The sequence below is a fragment of the Elgaria multicarinata genome, chromosome 8, assembly GCF_023053635.1.
Source record: "Elgaria multicarinata webbii isolate HBS135686 ecotype San Diego chromosome 8, rElgMul1.1.pri, whole genome shotgun sequence".
Taxonomy (NCBI): domain Eukaryota; kingdom Metazoa; phylum Chordata; class Lepidosauria; order Squamata; family Anguidae; genus Elgaria; species Elgaria multicarinata.
Window position 1 is genome coordinate 73,971,481 of NC_086178.1, and position 26,495 is coordinate 73,997,975.

Below are 26,495 nucleotides of genomic sequence, written 5' to 3' on the forward strand. Positions count from 1 at the left end.
GAGGCGCAGGTGCGGTGGCTTGTGGGATCGTCGTCGGAGGTGGTGGTGGGGCTCCATCATGGCGGCTTCCATTTCGGGCTACACGTTCAGTTCTGTCTGTTACTACAGCGCCAATAGCAGCGCCGACCACGTAAGTACTCCCGCCCGCCGATCGCTTCGTCTTCGGGGGGTTGTGAGGGGAGCTTTCTCTCTTCTTCCTCCCCAGTCTTGGAGGAAAGAGAGGAACGAGAAAGGCAGGCGCAGGCAAGAGGAAATGGGTGTAAGGGGAAGGCAGCCACAGGAGGTGGAATGGGCTCGAAGGGACGGACGGTCCTGAGCAGCCGCCTTGGGAAGTGAGATAATGAGCGGCGGAGGTAAGGAAGCAGGAGGGGAAGCCGGTAAGGAGGCGGCGAGAGGCAAAACATGTGGTGGGAACACCGACGAACAGCCGCCTGTGGAGCCTTCGTGGAACGTAATTGGGGGCGAAGGCGGCAAGAGATAGGGGCCGTGGCAGCAGTCCCCAACCTTTTTGGCACCAGGGACCGGTTTTGTGGAAGACAATTTTTCCACGGTCCTGGGGGGGGGGGCGTTGAGGGGATGGTTTTGGGATGATTCAAGCACATTACATTTATTGTGCACTTTATTTCTATTATTATTACTACATTGTAATATATAATGGAATAATTATACAACTCACCATAATGCAGAATCAGTGGGAGCCCTAAGCTTGTTTTCCTGCAACTAGACGGTCCCATCTGGGGGTGATGGGAGACAGTGACACCCGAAGTGTCCAGTCTATTCCGTAATCTCGTTTTGGTTGTTGTCAATGCAGAAATTGCATTGTTGTCAATGAGAACGTGGCCCAGTTCCTAACAGGCCACAGACCAGTCCTGGTCCATGGACCAGGGGTTGGGGACCCCTGGACTAGAGCACGAGATGTCAAGCCTGTGGAGGACGTCTCCTCAACACGCTGCGTCATTTATAGCAGCTGTAATTGTCACTTGGGCTTCGAAAAGTAGCTCGTTCTCCTCAGGGAGAAATTAGAAACACTTTGTTTATATTTTGAAATCTTGAAAACTGAAGCTTGTATTTGTAGCTGTGTGAGTGTCTTGGAACTTAACTATGAGCATGAGCATATATGAACTACCATATTGTGGAGAAGTGGAACTGGAGTGCTCTTGTTCAGGGTGCCAACTCAAGCAGGATATTCTCTGCCCTCCTTCTGTTTCTCTTTTCTAATAGATGCTAAAACATTTTATGGCTACTGAACATACTCAGTCCTCATTGAGCTGTTTTTCGGGAGAGGGGTTTGCCCCCTCAGGGTTGTTGTATTTCTGTGAACCTAAGTGTCCTCTCAAACATGGTAATACCTGTCCCTTGTTTCTCAGTAGCTCCACTTCCGCCATCACTTGCTATCTGAGATTGTCGTATTGCTCCCATACACAGCACTGTATGGACAAATCTGCAAATAGATATATGCTTCAGTTGACATTTATATTGGTATTATAACTTAATTCTTTTCATGCCACAGTAAGAGATAACTAAATTGAGACAAATTCATGTCTACGTGTTAACATGTATATTTATGTAAGTGCACACTTTTTCATGCCAATGTAGCATCATACAGTAATAATGGGGCTTCCTTTACCCCCTATACTATGCTGGGCTCCTGTAGTCTTTCATGGGAACACGGAGGAGATGGGAATTGATAGCTGTATTTCTGCTACCAGTTCCACTTTATGCAGCAGAGTGCTCTCATATAATTTCCCACCTATCGTCCTATTTCCTTAGATCAGAACTCGCAAATGATTCCATGTAAGCTGTTGGTTGATTAGGTTGCCTGCCAGAAGTATGTGTGGGTGCAAGATTGTACCTAAGCCTATGTTGAGGGGCAGGATTGGCATGAGAGTACCATTAAAAATATATATTCATGGGTATTTCTTGTAGTGGAAGAGAGCTAGACTACAGAGTGACCCTGTTCGGACAACATGCTAAGCCATTGTGGTTAAATACTTTGAGCTAAACATTATGGCTTAGCATGTCATGTGAACCATTCCTAACCATGGGGGCTATATAACCACGGTTTAAACATGCTTCCTCACCATTTGCTGCAAAAGCGTTAGCGGCTTAACCATGGCTTACTGTGTTGTCTGAATAGGCCCAGTGTTAACCTGAGCAAAATTTGCAGGTTGGTACTGTTCACAGTCACTTTGTATTATATTCCTATGTTGCCTGATACCTAAGTAATTTTAAAATAATATTTTTTTCTCCTGAGGTATCATACGTTGAATCTATTTTCTTTAGCATAAGCTATAATATCCTTCTCCAACCTGGTGCCCTCTAGATGTTTTGGATTACAGCTCCAGGCATTCCTGACCATTCGCCATGTTTACTGGGGCTGATGGGATTTGAAGCCCAAAACATCTGAAGGGTACCAGGTTGGGGGAAATTGGGCTGTAACAAAATGCAAGGTACAGTATACGGTAGTTAATTTTAATATTCGGCAAGTGGTAAAATAAAATAAGAACAAAGTTTACATCATTATTATTATTATTTTACAATGGCTGCATTCAGAACTAACGCTAAGCCATGATTTAGTACTACAACAAAGAGCCATAAGAACGTAAGAAGTGCCATGCTGGATCAGACCAAGAGTGCTAGTTCAGCACTCTGTTCACGCAGTGCCCAACCAGCCATCAGCCAGGGATGAACAAGCAGGACATGGTGCAACAGCACCCTCCCACCCATGTTCCCCAGCAACTGGTGCACACAGGTTTACTGCCTCGAATACTAAAAATAGCTCTATAATATCCTTTTTTAGGTGTGGTGACCAGAACTGTACACAGTATTCTAAGTGTGGTCGCACCATAGATCTGTATAAGGGCAGTATGATACTGGCAGTTTTATTCCCAATTCCTTTTCTTATAATGCCTAACATGGAGTTTAACTTCTTTACAGCAGCTGCACACTGGCTGGACATTTTCATCGAGCTGTCCACCACAATCCCAAAATCTCTTGAAGTTGGGGTTTTATGCCCCAACATGCATCATCTTACACTTGCTACATTGAACCGCATCTGCCATTTGGATGCCCACTCTCCCAGCTTGGAGAGATCCTTTTGGAGCTCTTCACAATCCCTTTGTGTTTTAACAACTTTAAATAATTTGGTGTCATCAGCAAGTTCACTGATCCCAACATATCTCAAGGGCATCAAGTTGAGGGACGGTTGCTCTAAAGAATCTAAAACACTTCTTAAAACCACTCTTACGTACCCTATTTCTTTGATTCGAAGACGCACTTTTTTCCCATATTAACATCTCTTAAAAACGGGGTGCATCTTAGAATTGCGGGTGTCTTAGGGTTGTTTTTTTCTGTTGGTGGTACTGAAATTAGTGTGCGTCTTACAATCGATGGCATCTTACAATTGAAGAAATACGGTAATATTTCATACAAATACTGTATTTTATAGCCTTTTTGCTTGCTTCCAACACAACACTGATTTCCAGTTGATTTTTTGTAGTGGTTTAGATAGGCTCAAGTTACAGGAAGCCAGGTTCCGGCTGGACATCAGGAAAACGTCCTGACTGTTAGAGCAGTATGACAGTGGAACCAATTACCTAGGGAGGTTGTGGGCTCTCTCACACTAAAGGCATTCAAGGGTCAGCTGGACAACCATCTGTCAGAGATGCTTTTGGGTGGATTCCTGCACTGAGCGAGAGGTTGGACTCGATGGTTAAGTTTTAAATGAGCTAGTTTGAGAACTAATGAGAGAGAGTATAGAGTGTGGAAAACAATATTCCTCAAATTCTTGGTTTAGTTGGTTAAAGAACTAACATGGTTCTTTGCAAGTGGTCATTTGAATTTTAACTGTCCCAACTCCTTGATGGGAACTGGCCTATTTTAATTCTATGTTCTTCATAATTCATGAGGAACAAAGGAGTAAATAGAGTTCTTTGTTTCTGTCATTAATTCGTAGAGATCTTTAAACAAACTTCTTTAATAATTTGTGTCCTTAGTATAAATTTTTCTTTCCAACTTAAACCATTTTGGCTCCTGATCCAGTGACTCCTGCTTGCTACGGAAGGCAAATTTCTGGAAGCGCAATTTGTTCCAAAGCCAAAAATAGGAATGTTCTGACTATATTTTGTAATACACAGCTGCTGGATTGTGACTTTTGTATATATGCATTCGACTCTTGTGTGTTCTGTCACGTTTTAGTTCTGCTTTAGAGGGAACTTCTGCTCTGCACAGTATTCTTTCAAAGCTAAGAAGCTTTCTATTTTGTTGTATGAAAAGCCTGGCTTTCAGCTTTGATTGTGCTTAGGATAGATTCTAAAGAACAAGATAATTAATAAAGTTATTATTGAAACTTTTCTATTCTGAGTACTTAATCTTGGTCTTCTAGCTCTCGTTTTCATAGCTGTCTAGCCCTTTCTTGGTCACATCTGACTAATTGTAGACTGGAAAATTCTGTACGATGTACATTGCTTTATATAAGACTTTAAAGAAGAGAATTGTCTTAATCGAATTCTTGTGTTAAGGGCTAAAAGTAGATGCCCCTCATAGAGTAAAGCACTGCTCCCCAACTTCCTTTCTTTTTATGAACTTGCTTGATATGTCCAACAAGCGGCTCACATGACATATTTGGTATTCTGTTTTAACATGTCAACTTGGTACCATTCCCAGGATGAAAATTCTAAAACCGACAGTAGTCTACGCTATATGGAGAGGACACAAAAAGTCAAAATAATACATTTTAATGATATGCTCTAACTTATTTCCTGGGTATTAGTATCCTCTGATGAATCATAATTCATTGGGGGAGCTAAGTGCTAAGCATTGCTATCATTTTGATTTATAAAAGTATTTCTTTGATAACATCAGAGGGGTAACCATGATAACCAAAAATGATAAAAGTCTTGTGGCATCTTAAAAACTTGTAAATTGATTAATGGTATAAGCTTTTGTGGAATACACCCCACTTCATCAGATGCATGAAGTATTATCCTGAGTTTTTCATGATTATTGAACATGAAAAGTTCTTGATTTATTCACATAACAAACAAATTATATTCAATAATCGATTGTTATTTTCATCTGACAAATATGGATTTGGGATTAAGAGCTTAAAACATTAGTCTCTGTGGCTGGGATGCCTTTGATTGAGTTTCACTATTAATGTAGATCTCCTCGGAACAGGCTTGCATGATCTTTCAGCTCTCCCATTTTTCCAGTCAAGATTGAATTCTATAGAAATTGATAAATTGGTCTAGACAGTTTAATATAAAAATAGACAAGTGCATTGAAGATACTAACACTAACTTTGAATATTGAATCTGGGGTGTGCATGTTACACAAGACCTGCACAAATGCAGACAAGATGGTCTTGATAGCTTTCAGAAAAGCAACATCAGGAGGAAGGAATTTAGAGCAGGAAGTGGCTGACACTTTTTCTTGACTGCAGCTTCTCTATTCCAGCCCATTTTTGTAATGACAAACACAGCTTTTGAGGAAGAGCAGTCTCTAGAGTAGGATTTGTAGTGTAGAAGTTGCAACCAAGAAAAAGGTAAAGGATCACCTATCCTTTCTTTCAAAGTTGTTTTTCTTTCTCAGACTTTTTTTTAAAGGCATTGATTGGGGTCATTGCACTGTGTTTGTGTATATAATTTGCCCTACAGGTGCATATATTGCAATACTTTTTCGAGCTTTATTCATAAAATCCATGTGCTTGAGAATCTACAGCTTCTTTAGATTTAAGGATTTTCTGATGGAAATTGCTTGGGATTTATGGGGCCCTCTTGTCTCTACTGAAGTACTAACTTTTTATTGTCCTATGTTCAGGTCTTTTGGTAGTTAAACTTTCCAAATGGGATTGTAATGTCTCAGGTTTCTATAACTAGGATGAGGAGAGGCAGATTATAATAACTCCAGAGACCAACTATATGTATTTAACAGAATTTAAAGAAGATTTAAGAAATACTAACATGAACAAAACAATTAACATCACTATGAATCAACTATATTCAACTCTTTTCTTCAACCTGCAGTTCTCTTTCAGGTGCCAGTGTCAGGTTTGCTGGATCAGCAACAGATGTGTATCCCTATTCACTTGTCTGTCTTGCATTGGTGCACTCTTCAGTAATCTGCAGCCTGTCACCTTCTTCTTCTCCCAATGTTGTTAACTTCTCCTTTTTTACTTCTAGCTCTCCCTCTTCGTCTTACTCTCTCCAAACTCCACCACCCTTTTAAAACAGAAGTTTTTGCTCTTCCCTCACTCCATTCTTTGCCCCTCCCACTTAATTCAGCCAGCATTCCAAGGCCCTTGGACACAGGCATTACAGGATCATTTTACATTTTCAGTTGCATATACTTGTGAAAACTGCATGAAAATAAAACAAAAAGGAGTACACTTGTAGGGTTTTTTTCTGTCATTAATCAGAATTCTTTTCTTCCATTTTGCAGGAAGGATTTCTGTTGGGAGAGGTTAGACAAGAGGAGACATTTAGTATTAGTGACTCACAAATCAGCAACACTGAATTTCTGCAAGTAATTGGTAAGTCACACTACCTTTCTTTCTGATAGTACAACATTACATTCCCGGGCTTTAGTGCTTAACAGGTGATGAATTATTGAATGATCAAAAATTCAAGTCAGTTTGACTCTAGTACATTTCTTGATAGGAACATGTGGAACTCAGTTCATTAGTGCTACTTGATTTATCCTTGGTTTGGTGGGTGGGTAGGGAGGATATGGTAAATCCCTAGTGTACATTTATTTATTTCTGAAGGAGAAAATAAAAGAGCAGCTAGGTCATGAGTATGTCCATGTGTACCTGAGTGCGTGTTGTTTATCCAAATCAACTGATACCCAGCTGGACTGCCTACTTTTGCCTTACACTTGGGTGGTTTAAAACATGATTCAGTTTCTAAGGAGGGAATTTGAAGCATTGCTTTGGAAACATGAAAACATATCTGGATGCAACCTTTTGCTTCACTATCGTTAGAACAAACCCTTTATATTATTTCTACTATAATCGACTAATGGCTGAAACAATTACTTGTAAAAGATAATCTCATTGATATTGTGTGTCCACAGAAAGGTATCTTAGGACACAATCCAATGCGTGTTTAGACAGAAAAGCATCCTACAACTCCCAGCATGCTTTTTTCTGTCTAAACACACATAGGATTGTGTCTTTAGTTATTGGATTAATTTTAAAAAAGTAACTATTGTGGGGTTGTGCTGCTATGGCCATCAGAATTTTTCATAGATTTTAAGGCCTTTTGTTCTGGGAAACAAAGGGTTTGCATTTTGTCTGAAACTTAGTGGGGCAATGTCAAGGACATCTCTGTAGCTTCCCCCTTGGTCTTAAGTAACTGAATATGCATTGTTTTCTTGTTACAGAAATTCATAATCATGAGCCTTGTTCTAAACTCTTTAGGTAAGTTACTTTTGTCACCCCTCTGTCCACTGTAGGTGGGTTGTATGTAATTCACTAATATTGATCAGAATGAGCATCCAGCATAGCTATTTAAATAAGAAAAGTACCAGAGAAGATGTAATGCAAAGTAGAGATGTAGTTGTATAAGAAAAAAGTAAACCTTGAATGAACCTGGAAGTTCCTACATATCGTAAACATTATTTTTAACGTATAGATACATCACACAAAAAGTACTACCAAATGGCAACATCCAAGGTTACATAAGCAGAATTCTACTTGTGCAGTTGGACTTTTCCTCCTCTCCTCCTGGCTCACCCATATAATCTGGAAGGTCCCCCAATATCTGACAGCAGATTTTAAGGGGGTTGTGGGCAGAGTGCATTGGCTCCTTGCTGTTCCCCTGATGAAACTCATTCCATTAGTGGGAGGATTTCATCTGAAAAATTCTTCTCTACTATCCTAGTCCTTTTCCATGGACCATAAGGATGGATGAGAACACCATTTGAGACCCAAAGATTTTGAGCTTCCCTCCTTGAGCTTTGTAGTTGGATACAATGCAGTCATAGCTGTGCTTGGCACTACTGTTCATTTCCACATGGATAACAAGGAGGGAATAACTATTGGTGGACTTGATAAGTGTTGGGAGCCATTCCATTGCATCTCCAATCCATTTAGATAATCAATTTTCAAAAGTGCCATGAAAAAGGGATAGAAGTTAATTCCTCACTTTCAGATCACCATCCTCCCATCCAGTTGAGAAAACCAGATCAAGAGTGTGTCCTACGTGCATTAGGACAACAACATGTTGGGACAGCCCCAAGCTTATCACGATGGCCATGAAGTCCTAAACTGCTCTGGATCTGATGTCCTCAGTATGAAAATTGAGACACACCTATCCCCCCAGAGCCATCATCCTAAGAGTCAACACGAAGTCTGAGACCACCTTAGTCAGGGAAACTGAGGGACAGCGGGGTGGTTGGTACACCAGCAGAATCCCTAATCTGTCCTCGGTTCTCAATGATACAAATTCTCAAGGCATGTGAAGTTACAGGAAGCCTAGAAAGGGAGATTCCATCCCTCCTCCCTCCCTGGTTGTCAAGTCTATGTTGGTGCTGCACCAAATCCTTAGGAGGGCACAACTGGGAGAGACTAACCCCTTCCAGTTCCCCCACTAGTTGGAATTATGTGAAATAAGGAGCTAATTTATAGTTGGATTAGATGCAGACTTTTACTGTGCTAATACTTTGAATAGAAAATTGCTTTATTGGACTGACATGCTATGAACTAGTTTGGGTGTAGTAAACTGTAAACTCCCTCTAGAAAGAGGCATTTGCAGATAAATCTAGAAGGAGTGTACTTTCAAATACACTTTTAACCTCACAATATAATTTTCTTTTAAACATTTGAATCTTTACATCTGCTATGTAGACTCAATTAACTACTGGCAGCAACTGGATACACAGATAAATTTGGAGCATGCCAGTGATTTCTGTGAAATGCTTAAAGGGAAAGGTCTGGAGCTGGAGGCTGGATGTTAAGTTTTCTGAGTATTGACTTCTTTTAGCACAGGGGTGCACAATAATTTCAGCCCCGAGGTTCACATCAGATGTCTGTTGGGATGGTTGGGACACATGTGCTCACATGCGTGCACACACATGTACATTCACATACATCTCTTTCTCACACACACGCACATACACAGACACTGTACCCCCATTCACATATGTATTCACTCATTCCTCCTCTCACTCACTGACAGCTTTAACCTTTCCCCCATTGCCCAAAGAAGAAAAACAAGAAGAAGCACTTTAGAAATGGGCTACATGGTTCTTGCCATAGAAGCTTTGCTCTTAGAGCATTCCCAGAGCATCCTAGGATACAGGCGGGAACCTTTGAGCACTATTTCTGAGGATGCTCTAGGAATGAGGCTTATATGACAGGAACCATAGAGCCCATTCCTATAGTATTTTTTCTCTTTTTTTGTGAAAGCAGATTCTGAGGGGCTGCCAGGCAGGGCTTGTGGAGAAAGGCTTCCTACAAGTTAAACTTTTTGCACCTAGAACTGCTTTTAGAGAAATGTTTGCTTTATGGAGATTGTCTCATATCAAAGATTTACTTTAAGGAAGACTCATGTTGAAATCTGTGAAAATATTTGAACCTTATTTATGTGGATATGTGCATGTGCTATACAGAGTGGGGTGTTGGAGTGTTGCATAAATTTATGTACTCTGGATGTGCGTCTGTGGCTTGCATACTCGCATTTACATCCCTCCCCATTAAATTGTTCAATGTACACAAGAGTGGATAAAAACTGGACAGGGCTCATTTGCATAATATATGCATGCTCCATACAAAACATTTTCCTGCATGTTGGGTATTCTCCTGCATATTGGATGGGCACTTAGGAGTAAACCAATCCTGAACTACAATGTAGGCATTTAAAGCATTCTTAGGCCCAGTGGGTATGAACGAAACTCCTGAAAGTAAACTCCTTCCTTTTTAATAACAATGTTAAGTATCATGCATGTAAGCAAGACTTCCATGCCAGGATTTCCTCATTAACAAGTTGAGAGAGATGCAGTTTTTATAGGTTACTTGTACATATGCTACATATTAATCTCTTGATATCTAAACAGTAACAAATCTTTAAAGGGGGGCATAGTTTTCATAACATAGCTGTCTAAGCACCATGTACAACTTTTCTATATGATTTGGATCATATAAGGACGTTTGAATGAGCAGTTTGTTCAGCTCAGGTATGCCAATACAATCCATATAGCACACTTCGTTTCACTGCACATGATTTTGATCTGATATGTAAGCCAAGCCTCATTTTTTCTTTTAAGCTTTTATGACTATGCAGGCAAAGTCAATGAAGAGAATTTGGACAGGATTCTTAAAGATCGGAGAAAAGTAAGTTTACCTATCCTTATGAAAAAAATTCCTGTAAAAGCAGTAAGGTCTGAAGAAAAGCAGTTCATGTTTGATCACAAGGGGAGTGACTTAAAATATTTAGACTGAAAATTGTCAATCTTGACCTGCACTGCCCATGCCTAATGTGGATTTTGAGAAGTGGTGTGGGTGCAGAATCAGGTGTGTATAACAAATATTTCGGTGACATTGGGCTATATGTCAAAGAAGGATAAAGCATGAAGGACCAATTGCACATTCATACTATTAATTCATTTAATCAAGATCAGTGTTTACTCTTTTGGAAACCTGCTTTTCAACTTAAGCAATTCTCAAAGTGGAGTACAAGCATAAATAATTTTTTAAGGTTTCTACAATTTCCAACACTGAAACTGCAGTTAAACCAAACAAGAACAAATCAGCCATTTCTCTCAATCAACAGGAAAGGAAAGTTTATACAATACTTAATTTAAAGATTAAAGCCTGCATGAAAAGCGAATTGATAAACAGGACAAGCATCCAGACCTGACAGATCTTCAGAAACAAAGTTCAATAAATGCAGAGTCATCGCTTGAAATTCCTTACTAGCTTTTGAGGCTAGTCTTATTTCTGGAGTTGGCACCATCCTTGGGCATTTGATTTTTTTTAACCCGCTTTCCTCTCCCTAGTATGTGACCTTGTAACTTACAGGGCTTTAAAGGTATGGTACAGCATTTCTGTGTTAGTCTGAAAAAAATCAGTAGGAAGTGGCACCTTTGCAGATTAATACTGTGTGCCTTCATTGTCTAATTGCAGGTGTTAATCTGGTTATATTCTGGATTAACTGAAGTTTGAGTTATCTTAAAGGGGAACTCCACATACATCTCATGAGCAACATGTACAGCTCGTTATAGTATTGCATTCAAGAAGTTACCAGGGCACACAGCGGTGGCAAGGTCTCTTTTCAAGAAAGGGTTCTGCTAGCACATAATTGCCCAAACTGGTAGAGCATTCTCCTTGCTGCCACCCCACCTACAAATCTAGGAGAAGATCATGATCTAGGATCAGGAAAGTCTTACCACTTCTCTTAATCTAGGACCTCTATCATCAGTTTATTTTTCATGGTCACCCGTACTCAGCTACTCACACCATCAGAAGAGTTTATGCAATATAGTGTTTCAAGATGACTCACTAATCGTTACAAGATTTTTTTTAATCTACTAATAATTGAAACTAGGGCCTAACAATTCAAAAATAATCTATATAGCAGCGAAAATAATATCCAAGACCGAAAGTTGCCCCAAGGAACAATCCATGAACTGCAGTGGTCTGTAGGCATGTTGAACAGACTCTGTAGCTGAAGTCAGTCAGTGTCACACCTTCTTAGGCCAGGTGGAAATGTGCCAGGCAGAAGAAGAGGGACCAGGTCTTGTAGGACCCATGGGACTCAACATGAGAAACTCCATCTTACATGGATGGAGTTAGTTGTTACTGATCTCATGTAGGCATTGAATAATAAAATTCCAAACCTAATTCTAATGGAAAGGAGAAATAGGAATGTCATTAGCATACTGACGACAACTTGCTGAAGAATGTTTGACAACCCCTTCCAGCGGTTTTATGTAGATGTTTAGCATGGCATAAGGATAAAGCCCTCTGGAATCACACAAGAGCTCCCAAAGAAAAGAACAGTCTTTTAGCACCATTTCCTGTAACTTCCCATTGAGGTAGGAACAGAACCACTGCAGAGCATTACCGCTGTGCTTCCAACATACGTGGTAATTTCAAAAGGATACTATTATTGACAGTATCAAAAGGGAATTGGGAGAATCAACAGACTAGCTCTCCCAGCGAAAGTAGTCAACCAGGTTGATCAAGTCAGCTTCTGTCTCAAACCCTAGCCCAGAAGCCTAGTTGAAACAGGTTTAAATTCATATCATCCAGGGGTATTTGGAGCTGCTTGGCTGCATCCCACTTGAGCATCCCTGCCAAGAAAGGGTGATTAGATAGTGACCTGTAAATCCCCTGTCCCTGAAGATCAAGGGAGGGCCTCTTTAATATGGTATTGCATCTGCTTTGTTTGGAATCCCTGAACAGTAGGGCTTAAAGGGATCTTAAGGTCATTTTAGTTGAATGCACTAAGACAGGCGTACACCAAAGGGAAGGTGTAAAGGAAAATTAGCTTAGTCAGAAGCTGATCTAACTTTCAGGTGGAGCTCAGTCCTCCTTTTCTTCCTCTGTGGTGCCCCCTCCTCACTGTGCCGATCAATTCCACTTTACATAAAACAAAGCTCTTTGCGCCTCAGTCCTTCAACACATAGCCACTCCGTTTTATGATTGCCAGCAACTCTCACCTTACCACATTGGCCTGTTAATTTTGACTTTGCTTGTACTTGTTATTTATTAAGTCTAGATAATTTCATATTGAATTTACCTTTTGTTTGTGGTATTATTGATTTTGTAACAAATTGTGTTTTATTTCTAATGAAACAGCCTTTCACAATAAGTTAAAGTTCATTGTGAGCTACTTCAGCCATAGTTTACTCTGGTAAAAGCAGCATATCAATAAACTAAGAATAACCTTAATGTTTCTCAAATTCAGTTGACTATTATAAACATTTCATCAGCAATCTGCTGTAAAAAGTAAGAACAATTATTATTTCAGTGGGTTTTTTTAGAAGTTATTCTTTCCACTTCAGGTGGAACATCTGCTTGAATATTTGGATATTTTCTGTATAGAATTATCTTGCATATCTTACAGCTTTTTCCACATTTGGTTTCACTGATTATGTTGGACTAAATTCAGAGAGAGATGGAGACAGTATTAATCAAATAATGGCATTTAAATGTATACCAAAAATGTACAAGCACACCAAGAGCTTTTCATTCTTTTAGGTGATCATTCCAATGCTGCAGCACTTGTAAATAGCTTTTTAGGCTCAAAGTAACTTAAAAATGATTTCATGGTTTGGTAACAGGGAGAGATAACTGCTAAATTGGAAAGGTGACAAAATCCAACATGTGCATGTGAATTTTGCTAGTTTGAACTTAGAACCATTGACTTTAATCAAATAAAAACACAAGAAGGACTACATATCCAAGAAAACTTTGGACTTTCATATCTCAAACAGCAGCTCCCCATGCAACATAGCAAACATCTTTCAAAATTCATGGGACTTCCAAAAGTAGATTTTCATATGGCATGATGCTTAGAGAAGTACATGGGGGTCATCCAAGAACTTGACTGTTCATAAGAGGCATCCAATGGGGGGCTTACACCCCCTCCAATTCTGTAGTGCCCCACCATTTTCCTTCCACAAGGAGCTACCACCACTTGTGGAACAGAGATTTGGTGATTCTGGGAGCAGCTGGAAATGACTGAAAACACTTATTTTTGGAGTGGGGCCGGTAAGTGGAACTGGCATAAGGGAGCTCCACCCACTGTTCTGATCCAGAAATGAGCATTTTCACTCTTTTTGAGGCTTCCCCTAGGAAATGTTAAATCTCTGTTGCACAAGCAGTGGGCAGGGGCAAAAGTGCCTCATTGGATACTGCCCAATATTACTTTGGAACACAGAATAAATAGTACTATGTAGAAGTACATAAAATTAAATAGCATTACGTATTCTTAGTCATTGAAACCATTGAGATAATTGTAGTACTTGCATCCTGCTTAGCTGTGCCACAAGCTTTGCATGCAGAAGGTTCCAGTTTGAATCCCCAGTATCGCTAGTTAAATAGTCAGTAGCAGGTGATAGGAAGGCCTCTATTGGAGACCCTGTCTGGCAAGGTCTTCTGAGAATACTGGGCTAGAAGGACCAATGGGCTGATTCTGGTTTAGGCATCCTCGTGTGTCCATGCTTATGAACAAAAAGAAAATCCTGAAAATGTATATCTTGGTAGTACTGCATGGGTGATTAGTCTTGCTTAGATCTGTTGGCTTTCAAAGTTGAGTGATATCTGCTGGCATATCTACAAAATGAAGGTATTTTCATCATTACAAAAGTAAACCATTATGCCTAGGATTATAGATAACATGAAAGGATTTCATACTCTGTAGATTACAATAGTATCTCATTTTTAAATGAAACATTAGCAGATAACACATGATATTTGCCTCTATAATTATTATTATTATTATTATTATTATTATTATTGCTTAAGAATTCCAGTGCCATGTTGAGACTTTAGTTTATCTGTATTCGCTGTACTTCCAAAATATCAACAGATAACGTTATTGTCCTTCAGTTAATACATTCTCCTCTCATCCCTTCTTATAGAACGTTATTGGATGGTACAAATTTAGGAGAAACACTCAACAACAAATGTCATATAGAGAGCACATCATCCATAAACAGCTGACGCAAATTCTTGGAGTGCCTGACCTTGTCTTCCTTCTCTTCAGTTTCATCTCCACAGCAAATAACTCAACACATGCTTTAGAATATGTTCTTTTTAGACCAAACCGAAGGTAAACAATTCCTGGGTTGTGGAAAAAACACACACTTTGCTCCAATTATGCAGTTTGATTAAAATGAGTAATTAGGACAGTAAAAGATTTCAGATCTATGCAGATATACTTGGAAATTCGTTTTAACGTTATTTCAAAGGATTTCAAAAAGTCTTCATTTCTGCATTCCCACTTCAAGTTTTCCCTTTCCTACTATTTGTTTAGAATGCTGGAAGCTGCCCTCTTGGAGTTGGACTAGACCTAGTTAGAATTCAAGTAGACCCACAAAACTCTATGGAACTTAAGTCCCGTTGATTTCAGTGGGTCTATTGTAAGCATGAGTAAGTTTGGATCTAGCACGTAGTGTTGCACTGGAACAGGTGTCCCCAACTTTTTTGTACTGGTGTGAAGATTTGAAGTTTTGAGATAATGTGGAATGACATTTCACAAAATGGCTGCCATAGTGGGTGTGGCCAGTCATAAACACCCATTTCCCAAAGGTAAAATGGTGAGGTTAAAAGAAAAGTAATGTGCTCAAAAACCTAAGAAAAATGCAGAGGTGTGGTTTCAGCTCCAGAACAGAGAATTACTCTTTTGAATCTGCAGCTTTCTGCTCCAACGCCCATTTCACAAAAGGCTCAATAAGAAGTACTTGGCCAAGTGAGAGATTGGGTCTAGGCCCCATATGCCAAATCATCTATTTTCCCCCACACAGCGTAACAAAAGACGCATTTCACAGAAGGCAACTAGTGATGGTCAGAGAAATACATTTTTCCTCCCCCCCCCCAAGATTTTCTCCCCAAGCCTTCACATTTTAGCATGCATGCATAGCCAGGCAAAGGACACCCATTCGCTCCCTGCCACCCCCTCTAGACTTCTGTGATGCTTCCCATCACCTTCACCCTACCCTTTTCTTTTTTTTTTTTCTCAGCATGCTTCAGAGTGAAGCCTGGTTCTCCACATGAAGCCTGCATGGCATTCTTGGAAATAAAGATGGTGCTTGAGGCTAGTGCCTTCCTTTGCAGTATGTTGGCATGCCAGCCTGCGGAGGCTGTCTTTCTGTGTTTGAACAACACAGCCACCTGTAATGTGGCACAGGTAATTAGGGTAGTGTCAGTCCTGGCATAGGAGAAAACAACTGGTGCAGTGTGGTTTTCCCCTGCTAATCATTCGAACCCAGTTTATGACTTAGAACTCTTCTAGAGAGAACACATTGGCAGAAATAATTTCCATGAAGGCTAACAACTCTCTTAACTTTTTCTGTAGGTATAATCAAAGAGTGTCACTTGCTATTCCTAATCTAGGCAACACAAGCCAGCAGGAATACAAGGTTTCTTCAGTGCCAAATACTTCACAAAATTATACCAAAGTTATTAAGGAGCATGGGTAAGCATTCTTTTAGTATATAACCGCTGCTATTCTGGCATACCAACAAATAAACCTAGATTTAAAACAAGAATAGATATGCAGCACTCTTGATTATCTGCTTCTATTTCATTATTGCTGTTTTCTAAACAGTAGTGAGAAGTAGAAAATAAAACTTTGAAAATATTTATCAAGGTAAAACAAGCCCACAAGAAAAGCCAAGTTAAAATGATCAAGCTTTAGTTGTAGAGGAGCATCAGGTATTGAATGTATACGGAGTTCAGTGAGAAACATGTGCCCTTTGGTATATAATGTTTATATTTTGTTGGTGCAATTAAACATTGGGAGTAGGTTAGAATTGAATAAGGCAGTTCTTCAATCTGCTACCTAAAGGAGCAAATATTTCTCCTACATCAATCAGTTTAATATTAGGCTGAGCAAATACAGCTAGCTCTGTAATAGGGCATGGCAGTTCATGCACTGTTGATCTGGAATATCGATTTCTAAGAAATATAAATAGTTTTCTAAGAAATATAAATTGAAGGGTAAAATGCAGACTGACTTTGAAGTGTGATTTCTTCTAATTCGTTATTTCTGTTGGGTTTTTTTTAGTACTGATTTTTTTGATAAAGATGGCGTGATGAAGGACATCAGGGCTATATATCAGGTTTATAATGCACTTCAGGAAAAAGTACAGGTAACTCCTTGTATGTTAATATTGGTCAACATTTAATTTGATAAACTTTCTGTGTTTTAATTATGCAGAACAGCAAGAAAACCAGCTTCATTTTGAATTTAAAACTTGTTCCAGAAATAACTTTGCTTTTCTTATTTTGATGTGAGGAGGCATCAAACAAGGGGTTCTCCCTCCCTTTATTGGAGGGATGGGGAATTCCCAGCACACAGCAAGCTCAACTCATTCTCTGTGAGGAGACAAATCCCTGTTCTTATCTCTGAACTCCTATCACATGAAACTGGGTGGAGTCTAGCGATACCAGCCTAGAGACAAAAAAATTGGTCACATGATCCCTGCTTTTCTGGGAAACAGGGAGATAACCCATTGTTGGATGCCTCCTTAATCAGGAGGAACCTTCACACTAAACAATGTTCCGTTGGTTAATAGTTGAAAATTTAGTTTAATTATGCTTTAACCCAGTGTTTCTCAAACTAGGGGTCATGACCCAAAACTGGATTGCAATGCTGTTCTAGGTGGATCTTGGCACCTCCTCACCCATCCATCCCATTCTGACTTCACACCACTGCCTCCAAGATACAAAATCACCTGTTGTTTGTCTGAGCTGCTTCCTGCAATTCCAATGTAGCAGCTATTTCTCATGCAGCTTGGAAAAACTGATTGACACAAGAAGGCAGCAATGGAATCCAATCAGCAGCCTGCTGCTGCTTTTGCTCTGATTGGCTGCCCAACATCGACTCTACCTTCTTGCGCTAGTAGGAATGTGCATTGTTGTTCAGTTCCTCGATGCTGAGTGAGCAACAGCTGTATTTGTAAGAGATTGATCTCACTCACCCTTGCCCCAATAATGTCCTCTCCTAAAAGCAAAAACAAAAGTGCTCTTATTTCCCTTTGTATGAAAATTGCAAATCTGTCACATTTACAGGTTTTTTTTTTTTTGAGATTGCTACCTCTAGAAAGGAATGTTTTCTCATTTATCTGTAACAGTTCTTTTAAAAAAACGTTTTAAAGGAGTTTAAAGTTACTTCCTGAGTATTTCCTACTGGTCTGATATTTATTAAATATATCACAATTTTATTTGAAAAGCTATAGTTTTTAAATCTTATTTGAAAACATTTCTTTTCTCAAAAGCTTATAATCTGTAGTGTGATGATACTAGTTTTATTATTTGTTTTATTGTCCCCCATGCTGGTTGGCCTTTCCCCTCCCTGTTTGTTTGTTTGTTACTGTGATTTTAGAATGTAAGCCATATGGCAGGGTGTTTTGTATTTTGTTTTATTTTGTTCTGTACAGCACCATGAAAATTGATGGTGCTATAATAATAATAATATAGGCATAATTCATTTTTATTAAACTGTTTCTTCAGCAGCCCATTCATCTCCTTTGCTTTAGTTGCTGCTGTAGAGATAAAGTTGTGCTACAACAACTCAAGTGGCAATTCTCCCACATTTCTTCCAAATAACCACTTAAATTCTTAGTACTCTGGTTTGCCAGAACAAACAGCTGCCAGTATTAGTGGCTTAGGGCTGCTGTCAAGGTTTTGTAGCAAGGCATCCTAGGCTGTAGGTAGCTCTGCCCCTCTACCCATACATTTCATGGAAGTGTGACTGGCACCATTATATTACTTTCAGTGTCAGATCAAAATTAATTTGTTTGCCCAGCATTTTAAATTGCTTTATGAAGCCAGGTGATGTAGCCGCCTGTTTTATATATCTTCTGCTTTTTGTTGTGGTTTGAGTTTACTAAGGTTTTAAAGAATTATTACATTCTGTAAATTGTTCTGGTACCATAAGATGAAGGGCAGTAAATATTTAAACAAATTAATAGTTGGCCCTCATGCTTTGGTACTGTAGAACATGGAAACAGGCTTTAAATTACTGTTTTCAGGTTCAAGGGCGTAGGGGTTGAGCAGTGAAAGTATGTTTGACTTTGGTACAGAATATTATTGTCTATTTTCAAGGAGGGTTTCTGTGTATATCCAAGGCAGTCAGCACATTTAACAACACCTGTGTGTGAAACCAAAATGTAGCTGCTAAGTTTATAACTTAATGTCAGTTATGTCATTTTTTTTTGCTATTATGAGAGGAAATCCACAGTGGAAACTTAGCCAATTTCCTCTGCCCTACAATAATTGAGGTTTGGACACAAGTGACAAATAAAATATGAATTATCAACATTTCATGATGGATGTGTCCTTGAACTTGATTTCTGCATTATATTTCCGCTAAGGCTGACAAATGTCTATTGAAATAATCTTGTTGTTTTTCTCCCAGGCAGTATGTATAGATGTAGAGAAGAGTGAACGATCTGTTGAAACTTTTCAGGCGGAGGTGAATAAGCTAAAAAGGCAAATCTCACAAAGGAAAAATGAAAAGGAGCAGGAAATAAGTAAGGCTCTTCTGTAAATGTTCTCTTGTTAATTGAAAAATGGGTGTTACACTCAGCTCTATTATGCTTTGTTACACCGTAAAGTCTGGAATGTATCTGAACCAATTCCAATATTTAGGAGATTTAGGACATAACACTTCATTCAAAACTTTTTTCTATTTCTGCTAAGTATTTAGAAACAACTGCATACAATTGCCTCTAGTTTTAGTCCAAATATCAGGCATGTTCTATGCCCTTTATAATTCTCTGATACTAGGACGAAGTAAGGAAAGCTGATGGGAAGGGACAGTCATGGGGTAGGGAGGTGCATGTACATGAGCATGCATTTTCTTGAAGTGGAATACTCATCTGCAGTGCACACTGTTTTCAATTATATGTTCCCTTTCTATCAACCCACTGTTGGAGCTCTGAGTTTCAGTGGCTTTTCCTTCTCTCTAGCTACCTTCATAGTCGGGCAGGGCTGAAGTAATGCTTCAGCAAAATGCTAACTGCTTCAGTTCTCCATGTACTTTTTAGAAGAGAAGGGGCACGATAAGTCCCGATGCAGCTCCATCTGTAGAATACTGAGTGGAGTAAGTGCTAGTGCCTAGCAAGTGCCTAGCAAAAAACATTGGAGGGGGAAAGGCAGCCAAGGGAAGGGATACTTTAGAATGCAGAAGAGATCGTGAAGGGACCTAGGATAAAATTTTACCAATGTTTTGATGGGGACTCCATGTGCAGTGGGATGTTCATTGAAAATATTAAAACCAAGACAATTCAGCTATAGCATCCAAAATGGTGGTTATTGGTTATAACTTGTGGAAACGAAAGATACATTATGTTATTTGGGTTTCTAGAACTGTCTCTGCCTGTATCTGAAGCACAGTGGTCATAGAGCTGAATGTCAGATTATAGTCTGCAGTTCTTACATTCCAATTAAAAACCACTTGGCATTAGACTTGATGCTAGTTATAAATAGCTGACTGAAAAGCCATATGTTTTCTATTTTGGGGGAAGGTAGATCCACTCCAATTAACAGTATAATATGTAGTTTATTAAACTATTTGAATAGCGGGCCAGTACATTTTTTATTAGAGCACCTTATCCCGTTTCGTGTTACTCACAAACACTTATGTTAGTACATCTCTCATATATTAGTTGGGTATTTAAATTATTAGATGCAATGTATTGAAAGTCCAAGCAGCTGCTTAGAGGAGAAAGCTCAAAAGAGGTTAAAGAAAAATAGGATTGCAGGAGGTATGGACTAAGAGAGCAAGCCATAGGCTCAGTTCAGACAACACGTTAGTCAATGCAGTGTGAAATGTAATACATAAATAAATATTGGATAATAAATGGTTAGAAAATAATAAATGGTAGAGAAAGGTACAGTGAACAAAGCAGCAGAAGAAAGCAGTATTTGTTTCATTTGTGGTTGATTCTTCAGAAGTGGCTTTTAACGTATTTAATGCCCTGGTTCACCACTGTATCACTCTTAGATTATGCCTCTGAATTGTAAAGAATGAAATACTACAAGTGGATCCTGGCTCTCAAGTGCTACTCTTAAGCAGTTTTCCAGTGCACTAAATGTTAGATATCTGATTGGATGAGCAACACATTCTTCTGATACTCAGACTTTCTTCCTTCTGATAGTGTTAGCATTGAATAGTAGAAAGTAGGTTTAACAGTCACTAAATTTTCCCACATAAATGCAACCTTTTGGGGTAACAACAACAGTAGAGTTAGAACATGTTGTGTGGGGAGGACCTGCTAAAACTCCACCGTTGAGTGGAGTTTTCACACTGCGTTGACTAACGTGTGGTCTGAACTGAGCCTATGACTCATTTCTTAATCAGCTGAAGCAAGAGTGTGACATGTAACAAATATGTAATGAGAATGAATGGAAGTTTGCCATAGTCCAGAGCCTTTCTAAGTGATCAACGGGTACCCAAACTGAATATTATACAAGCACTAATACAGTGGCAATAGTATAGACAGAGCATGAGAGCATAGTGAATTGATGTTTGGTAATGGGTTATATACCTGTTGACTCTGGAGAAGAGGAACTGGTGGTCTCGAAACAATTACATCGAAAAACTTGAAGGCTCACAAAATGGCAGGGCAGAAGTGTGGGAAGAAGATAATTCTGCTAGATTTTTTTTATATCTATGGTGGAGAAATGGAAATAGGGAAATTGGCACTAGGATGCCACTCTTGGTAGTATTGTTGTGGGAAATGGGATGTGTATCAGCTCATCATTAAGTGAGAAAACCAGGAGAAGTTGCTGTTATTGAGTTCAGTGGTACATATTTCACATCTCAGTTACTCTTGGAAACATTTGAATGTAGACGTGAAATAACTTTATGTAGTGTTCTAGTGATTCAGGTCCCCTTAGGAATTCTTGAAAAATAATATTCTTGGAGTAACAGTTAGGTTCTCAGTTTGGCTCTAGACGTCAGTCAGAGTTAAACTATCTAAAGTTCTTCAGTCTTTTTGCATATATATAGTTGTCTGGGTGAAATCCAATTCAGCTTTTCCACTGATAGAACAGCAGAAAAAAGAGGGGGTAATTCTCCCTTCTTCCTGCAGTCCCCTGCAGAGCCTGAAAATCTCCTGAGGGTTGGAGGGTCCTGCAGAGCAGATTTTTAGCAGTCAAAAGGGACTGCAGTGGGCAGGAGAGAGTGAGAAACTCCAGTTGGATGAGCAGAGTTCCACTCATGCAACATTTGGTTTCCATCTGCGGTGTAACAGTTGTATGCCATACATGCTCTGCTGTTACTGTACCATACTATTTTGCCTGTGTGGAATTCTCTTGAGATGCACCAGTAGTGGCTCATTATCAAGTTTATGTTACTGTCTGTTTTACTTAAGAAATCCTATATGAATTAACTGACCTGGCTCTACTTTATTTTGACCAAGTGTTTGGCTTCTTGCAAGACGCTGTTCCAATATAAAGAACAGGTTACATGAATCACAGTAGTCTTAGGGGAACTGAGTTCAGTTTACACTTTATGTTCAATAGTGGCAAGTTTTCACTCACATGACTTGCTTAAACACAGTTGGATATATCACTTGCATTTTATTTTATTTAAAATGTGTGGGTCATCTTTCAGCCTGAATACAACCCTCAGGGCGACTTACAATAAGTTATTTTCCCACATCCACAGTATCAAAATTTCTCACAAATAGATTAATTCCTAAGTACATGAACTATCTTGCTCTTGTGGGTAATTGCAACTATGTTTACACTTTTGTAGGACTGCAGCAGACCATCTTAAGCAGGCAAATGTCAAATGATACCTCAGAACCTGAATTTATCCCACGAATGTCTCATGCTGGATTTGCTGTGGAAGGCAGTAATCTTGAAGAATCGGAAGCCTCTGACCCTCCTCCTCCTTATGCTGACTTCAGTGTGATCAATCATGACAGTGCCGTACGCCCTGGAGTTCTAGAAAGCAATGCTTTTATGCCTCGACCTCAAGCAGTGGGCTCTTCTAGTTATGTTTCCACAAATACAGGATTGAAGCATTCAGGAAATGGAACAGCCGTGCCATCCTCTTCCCAAACAACACCTGGTGACAATGTTAATGAATCGGAAGACAGTGACTATGAGAATTTGCTTGAACCTACAGAGTCATCTGACAGTGAATACGCACAGACAAGAGATTCTCAACCCTTGACACATGCAGATGGAGATTCCAGGAACACTCAAATCTCCCAGATTTAATAGAACATAAGCTTAATATAGCACTATATTTCCTAATCATTACAGAAATATTTTGGGATTAAACTTGGAGGAAATGAGCTACAAAAGTGGATTGTTGTGCACAGCAGACGTAGAAGACTTGAACTTAGATGGCTTATTCACTTTGTGATACACTTTTGCAAGTTTTGTAATGGAATCATTAGGATAATCAAACAGTACTGATATTCATGGATGTACTGGTAAATAAGCAAAGTGGAATTTTAAAAAATGTGTAGCTTTTGTTGCCATATTCTCCATAAGAAACATGGGATTTAGCAGCTAAGCACAGTCTTTAATGATCTCAAATCAAAACTTACCTCGTGCACTATCATGCCTTGAGTTTTAAGGGGGTGGGGTTGTTTCTAAGAACTTTGATCAGCAGGCTTTTTAACAGTGAAGCCAAATAGATCATTGCCAGAAAAAAAAAACTTTGATAATTCCAAGAAGCCTGATTGGAACAAATGTGAACTATCTTCTCTGCATGCTCTTTTAATAGAGATGAGGTTTGTTTCAATCTTTTTCTACTAGCCTAATGTGTATCACTTAAAATTATGGTTGCCTTTTTATGTAGAAAAGCAGTTACCAGTAAATCATCAGTGAATGTTTCAAGCGTAACTATTCTGAACCTTGGTGGATTTCAAGTAGCTCTGCCACACTATGCTCATTGTCTTGTTTTTGTTCTAAACATATGAAGAGCACATAGCAGAAGGTGATGTTGTCAGTTCTGTCAAAGTTTTGTGTTAGAACTCTGCAAATGCTGAACTTTTTATGAAGACAAGTTCTAGTAACCTGCAAAAGTTTCCAGATTCTAAAAATTTTAAGTCATGGGGAATGGAAGAGGCTGACTAGTAAAATACACTAGGGTTTCCTCTTAAATTTAAACTCTTTTAGCTCTTGTTGGGCAGGGGAGAACCTTGTGATTTTGGAGGCATGAAGTGACTCAGCTCAAAGAATGTTTGGATGCACTTATATATATATATATATATTAATTTTAAGCTTGCAGTAGAATCATCGCCCAAATGATATGAAATTGTGCCATTAAATTGTCCTCATTTAGCAAACAGCAAACTCCTCAGTCTGTGACAATGCATCTAAATCATGTATAATCCCACTCTTCATTAAACACTCACAAGGTTTCCTTTAGATATCCAAATGCCTAAAACTAAACTATCCCACACCTATTTATTAGCCTCTCTGTTGTCTGTACTAAGTAAAACCAAGTGGCTTTGAAATATGGTAAAAATTCTATCTCCTTGGATATTTGGAACTTTTAAACTTTTCTGTTTTTACTACTTAACATACTTTGGCCTTAACATGATGCGTTTTCTCTTTCATGCAATCTGTTCTAATTAACAAAAAAAATGTTTGGGTTTTATTAACACTAGGTATCTGCAAGCAACTATATTGCTGGTTTGTTAAATAAGTGCTGTTAACCATCTCATCAGTTCATTCAAGAAATTTTATTTTTTATCTTGCTCAGAAACCTATAATGTACATCTCTGACAAAGCAGTTAAATGTGACAATAAAATCTTATTTAATCCTTTATCTTTTAATATCTATCAGCAAGGTTCCATTGCGGTGAGATCAGGCATCTGCAAGTGAAAGCAGTGTTAAGTTACATTTTTTTCAAAAGGAACAAATGATTGACAAAACTGCATGTTGATTCCCACATTGGCTGAGGGCAAAGAGAAGCACCCATGAGATTATGGTATGTATACAGTAGTAATCACTTTTTAAATGACTATTGTTCACATTTGTTCATGCATGGCAAATACCTATAAACCTTGCAACAGAAGACTAGCAATATTCCCTTAGTTTGCATAGCACACCACAACAACTTCTGGAGGTAGCAACTCCATTTACTACACACACAAATTACTTCACTTAAGTGAAAATAGTGTTTTATAAAATTAGTAGTCAGAAATCCAAGTCTGTTGATGCCTTTTTCTTTAAACTACTGAAGGAAACTCTGCAATACCTAACAGTGATTATAGCCCAGGGCTTATTAGTGAACATATGTATATGCTCAGAAATAAGTTTCAGTCCAACTGGTATGGATCTGAAGTATAACCCTACCCTATAAGGAGCTCCCTAATATGGTCTGTGCATTTTACTTGGGTCCTGATCTATGTTTTGTACATAATGTGAAGTTTTAAAATTTAGCTCAGAACGTAGTTCCTGGAGCTTTTACTGAAAAAGTAAACTAAATCTTCAACTGTCATGAATTCAGGGAAACACTTTCAACTGTAGAGTCATACCTGGTCCAGAAGTATCGGTGCTTCGTTGCTGCATATCATCTGTACCGTTGAAATTGAAATGAGATTGACTGGAATTTCTCATTTAGGAACATAAAGGTGTTGGCTCTCTTGTGCCTTAGGTTCAGAATTGATTGGCTGTTCAGGTAAGCAATACCAAGGAAATTATATTAGCAAGCTTTTACTGAATAGCATGAGCTAGAATATAGTATAATATATTCTAATAGCAAACTTAAACTGGAAATATATTTAGAAGGCAAAATAGGAACACAAAGGAGAGCACTGAAATAATCTGTGACAACATTGGAACAGACTTAAAAATATAATGTTTACTTTTTAACTGTCTGCAGGCTGCAAAGAAAGTGAGATTCCTATCAAAGTATTGCTTTCTACAAAGAAGAGAGCCTTATTCTTGATTTTAAGGCTGGGATCCAAAGGGACTTATATGGCTGTAAAATGTTTGTATGTCTACAAGCATGTGAATGCACACTTTCTCAGCCGATTTTCTCCCTCATGCCCTGTTCAGATGCCATTCCAGATATTTCTTTGTCAGAGGTGTGAGTGTACACATATAGGAGCTGAATTAAAAAGAGCAAGAGTTCCAAAAGCCCCAGTGCACACATGGTGCCCTCATACAGCCTCAGAAGCCCAAAAAACATGCAAAAGAAAATGGAGTGTCCAGGGCAAGATGCAGCATATGATGTAGATTGCTATTACTCATTTTCTTTTTGGTAAAGGAAGCAGATATAGCTAAGTGTTGAATACATTTTGAGGATGGTGTGAGAAGTGATGCAAGGAATATACTCTGTGCAATGCCAAGATATACTGCAGTCCAAATCACTGGACTCAAAGACAGCAAGGAATATAGAGGAAGAAGCTCCTGCAAGGCACCTAGGTCCAGCGAGCAATGCAGAGAGCCCACAAGGTAGGCTGTATCCCAAAAGGAATGGCTGGAGAGATTATGGGTGTTTCACCAGGGGGTGAAGCTCTCTGGGTGTACAGGGAAACATCTATTTAGGCAAATTGAACAGGCTGATTCAAGAGGAGCAAGAAAAGGATTCTTGCCGTGCAGACATAATTTAGGTACCAGAGTATTTAGAGAAAATGCTAGAAAAGATTGTGAGAAATCTGAGAGTCATATGAACCATTTGGGATGGTCTTGAAGCTGAGCCCAAAATCACAAGGAAGAGCTCCGAGAGCCTGAAATTGAGGGCAGTTGTAGACTTCGAAAGAGGAAATACAAAGTGGCCAGTGGCTCTGAAACTGGATTCCAGATGGGGCAGAACAAAAGGATCAGTAGTTTGACTCTAGG

General features: G+C 39.0%; 1 protein-coding gene across 2 annotated transcripts; it reads left to right on the top strand.

Annotated features, from left to right (window-relative positions):
• The first annotated feature begins 33 nt into the window (after window positions 1-33).
• On the top strand, window positions 34-24,455 carry ABRAXAS2 (abraxas 2, BRISC complex subunit). 2 transcript variants are annotated; one of them, XM_063132783.1, is made up of 9 exons: window positions 34-130; window positions 6,442-6,532; window positions 7,384-7,420; window positions 10,267-10,333; window positions 14,590-14,780; window positions 16,026-16,145; window positions 16,737-16,821; window positions 19,092-19,206; window positions 22,440-24,455. In XM_063132783.1, the coding sequence occupies exons 1-9, from the start codon at window positions 59-61 to the stop codon at window positions 22,907-22,909; spliced, it is 1,248 nt and encodes a 415-aa protein (XP_062988853.1). In that variant the 5' UTR covers window positions 34-58; the 3' UTR covers window positions 22,910-24,455. The 2 variants fall into 2 exon arrangements, with proteins under 2 accessions (XP_062988853.1, XP_062988854.1); XM_063132784.1 differs by lacking the exon at window positions 16,026-16,145.
• The last annotated feature ends 2,040 nt before the right edge of the window (window positions 24,456-26,495 follow it).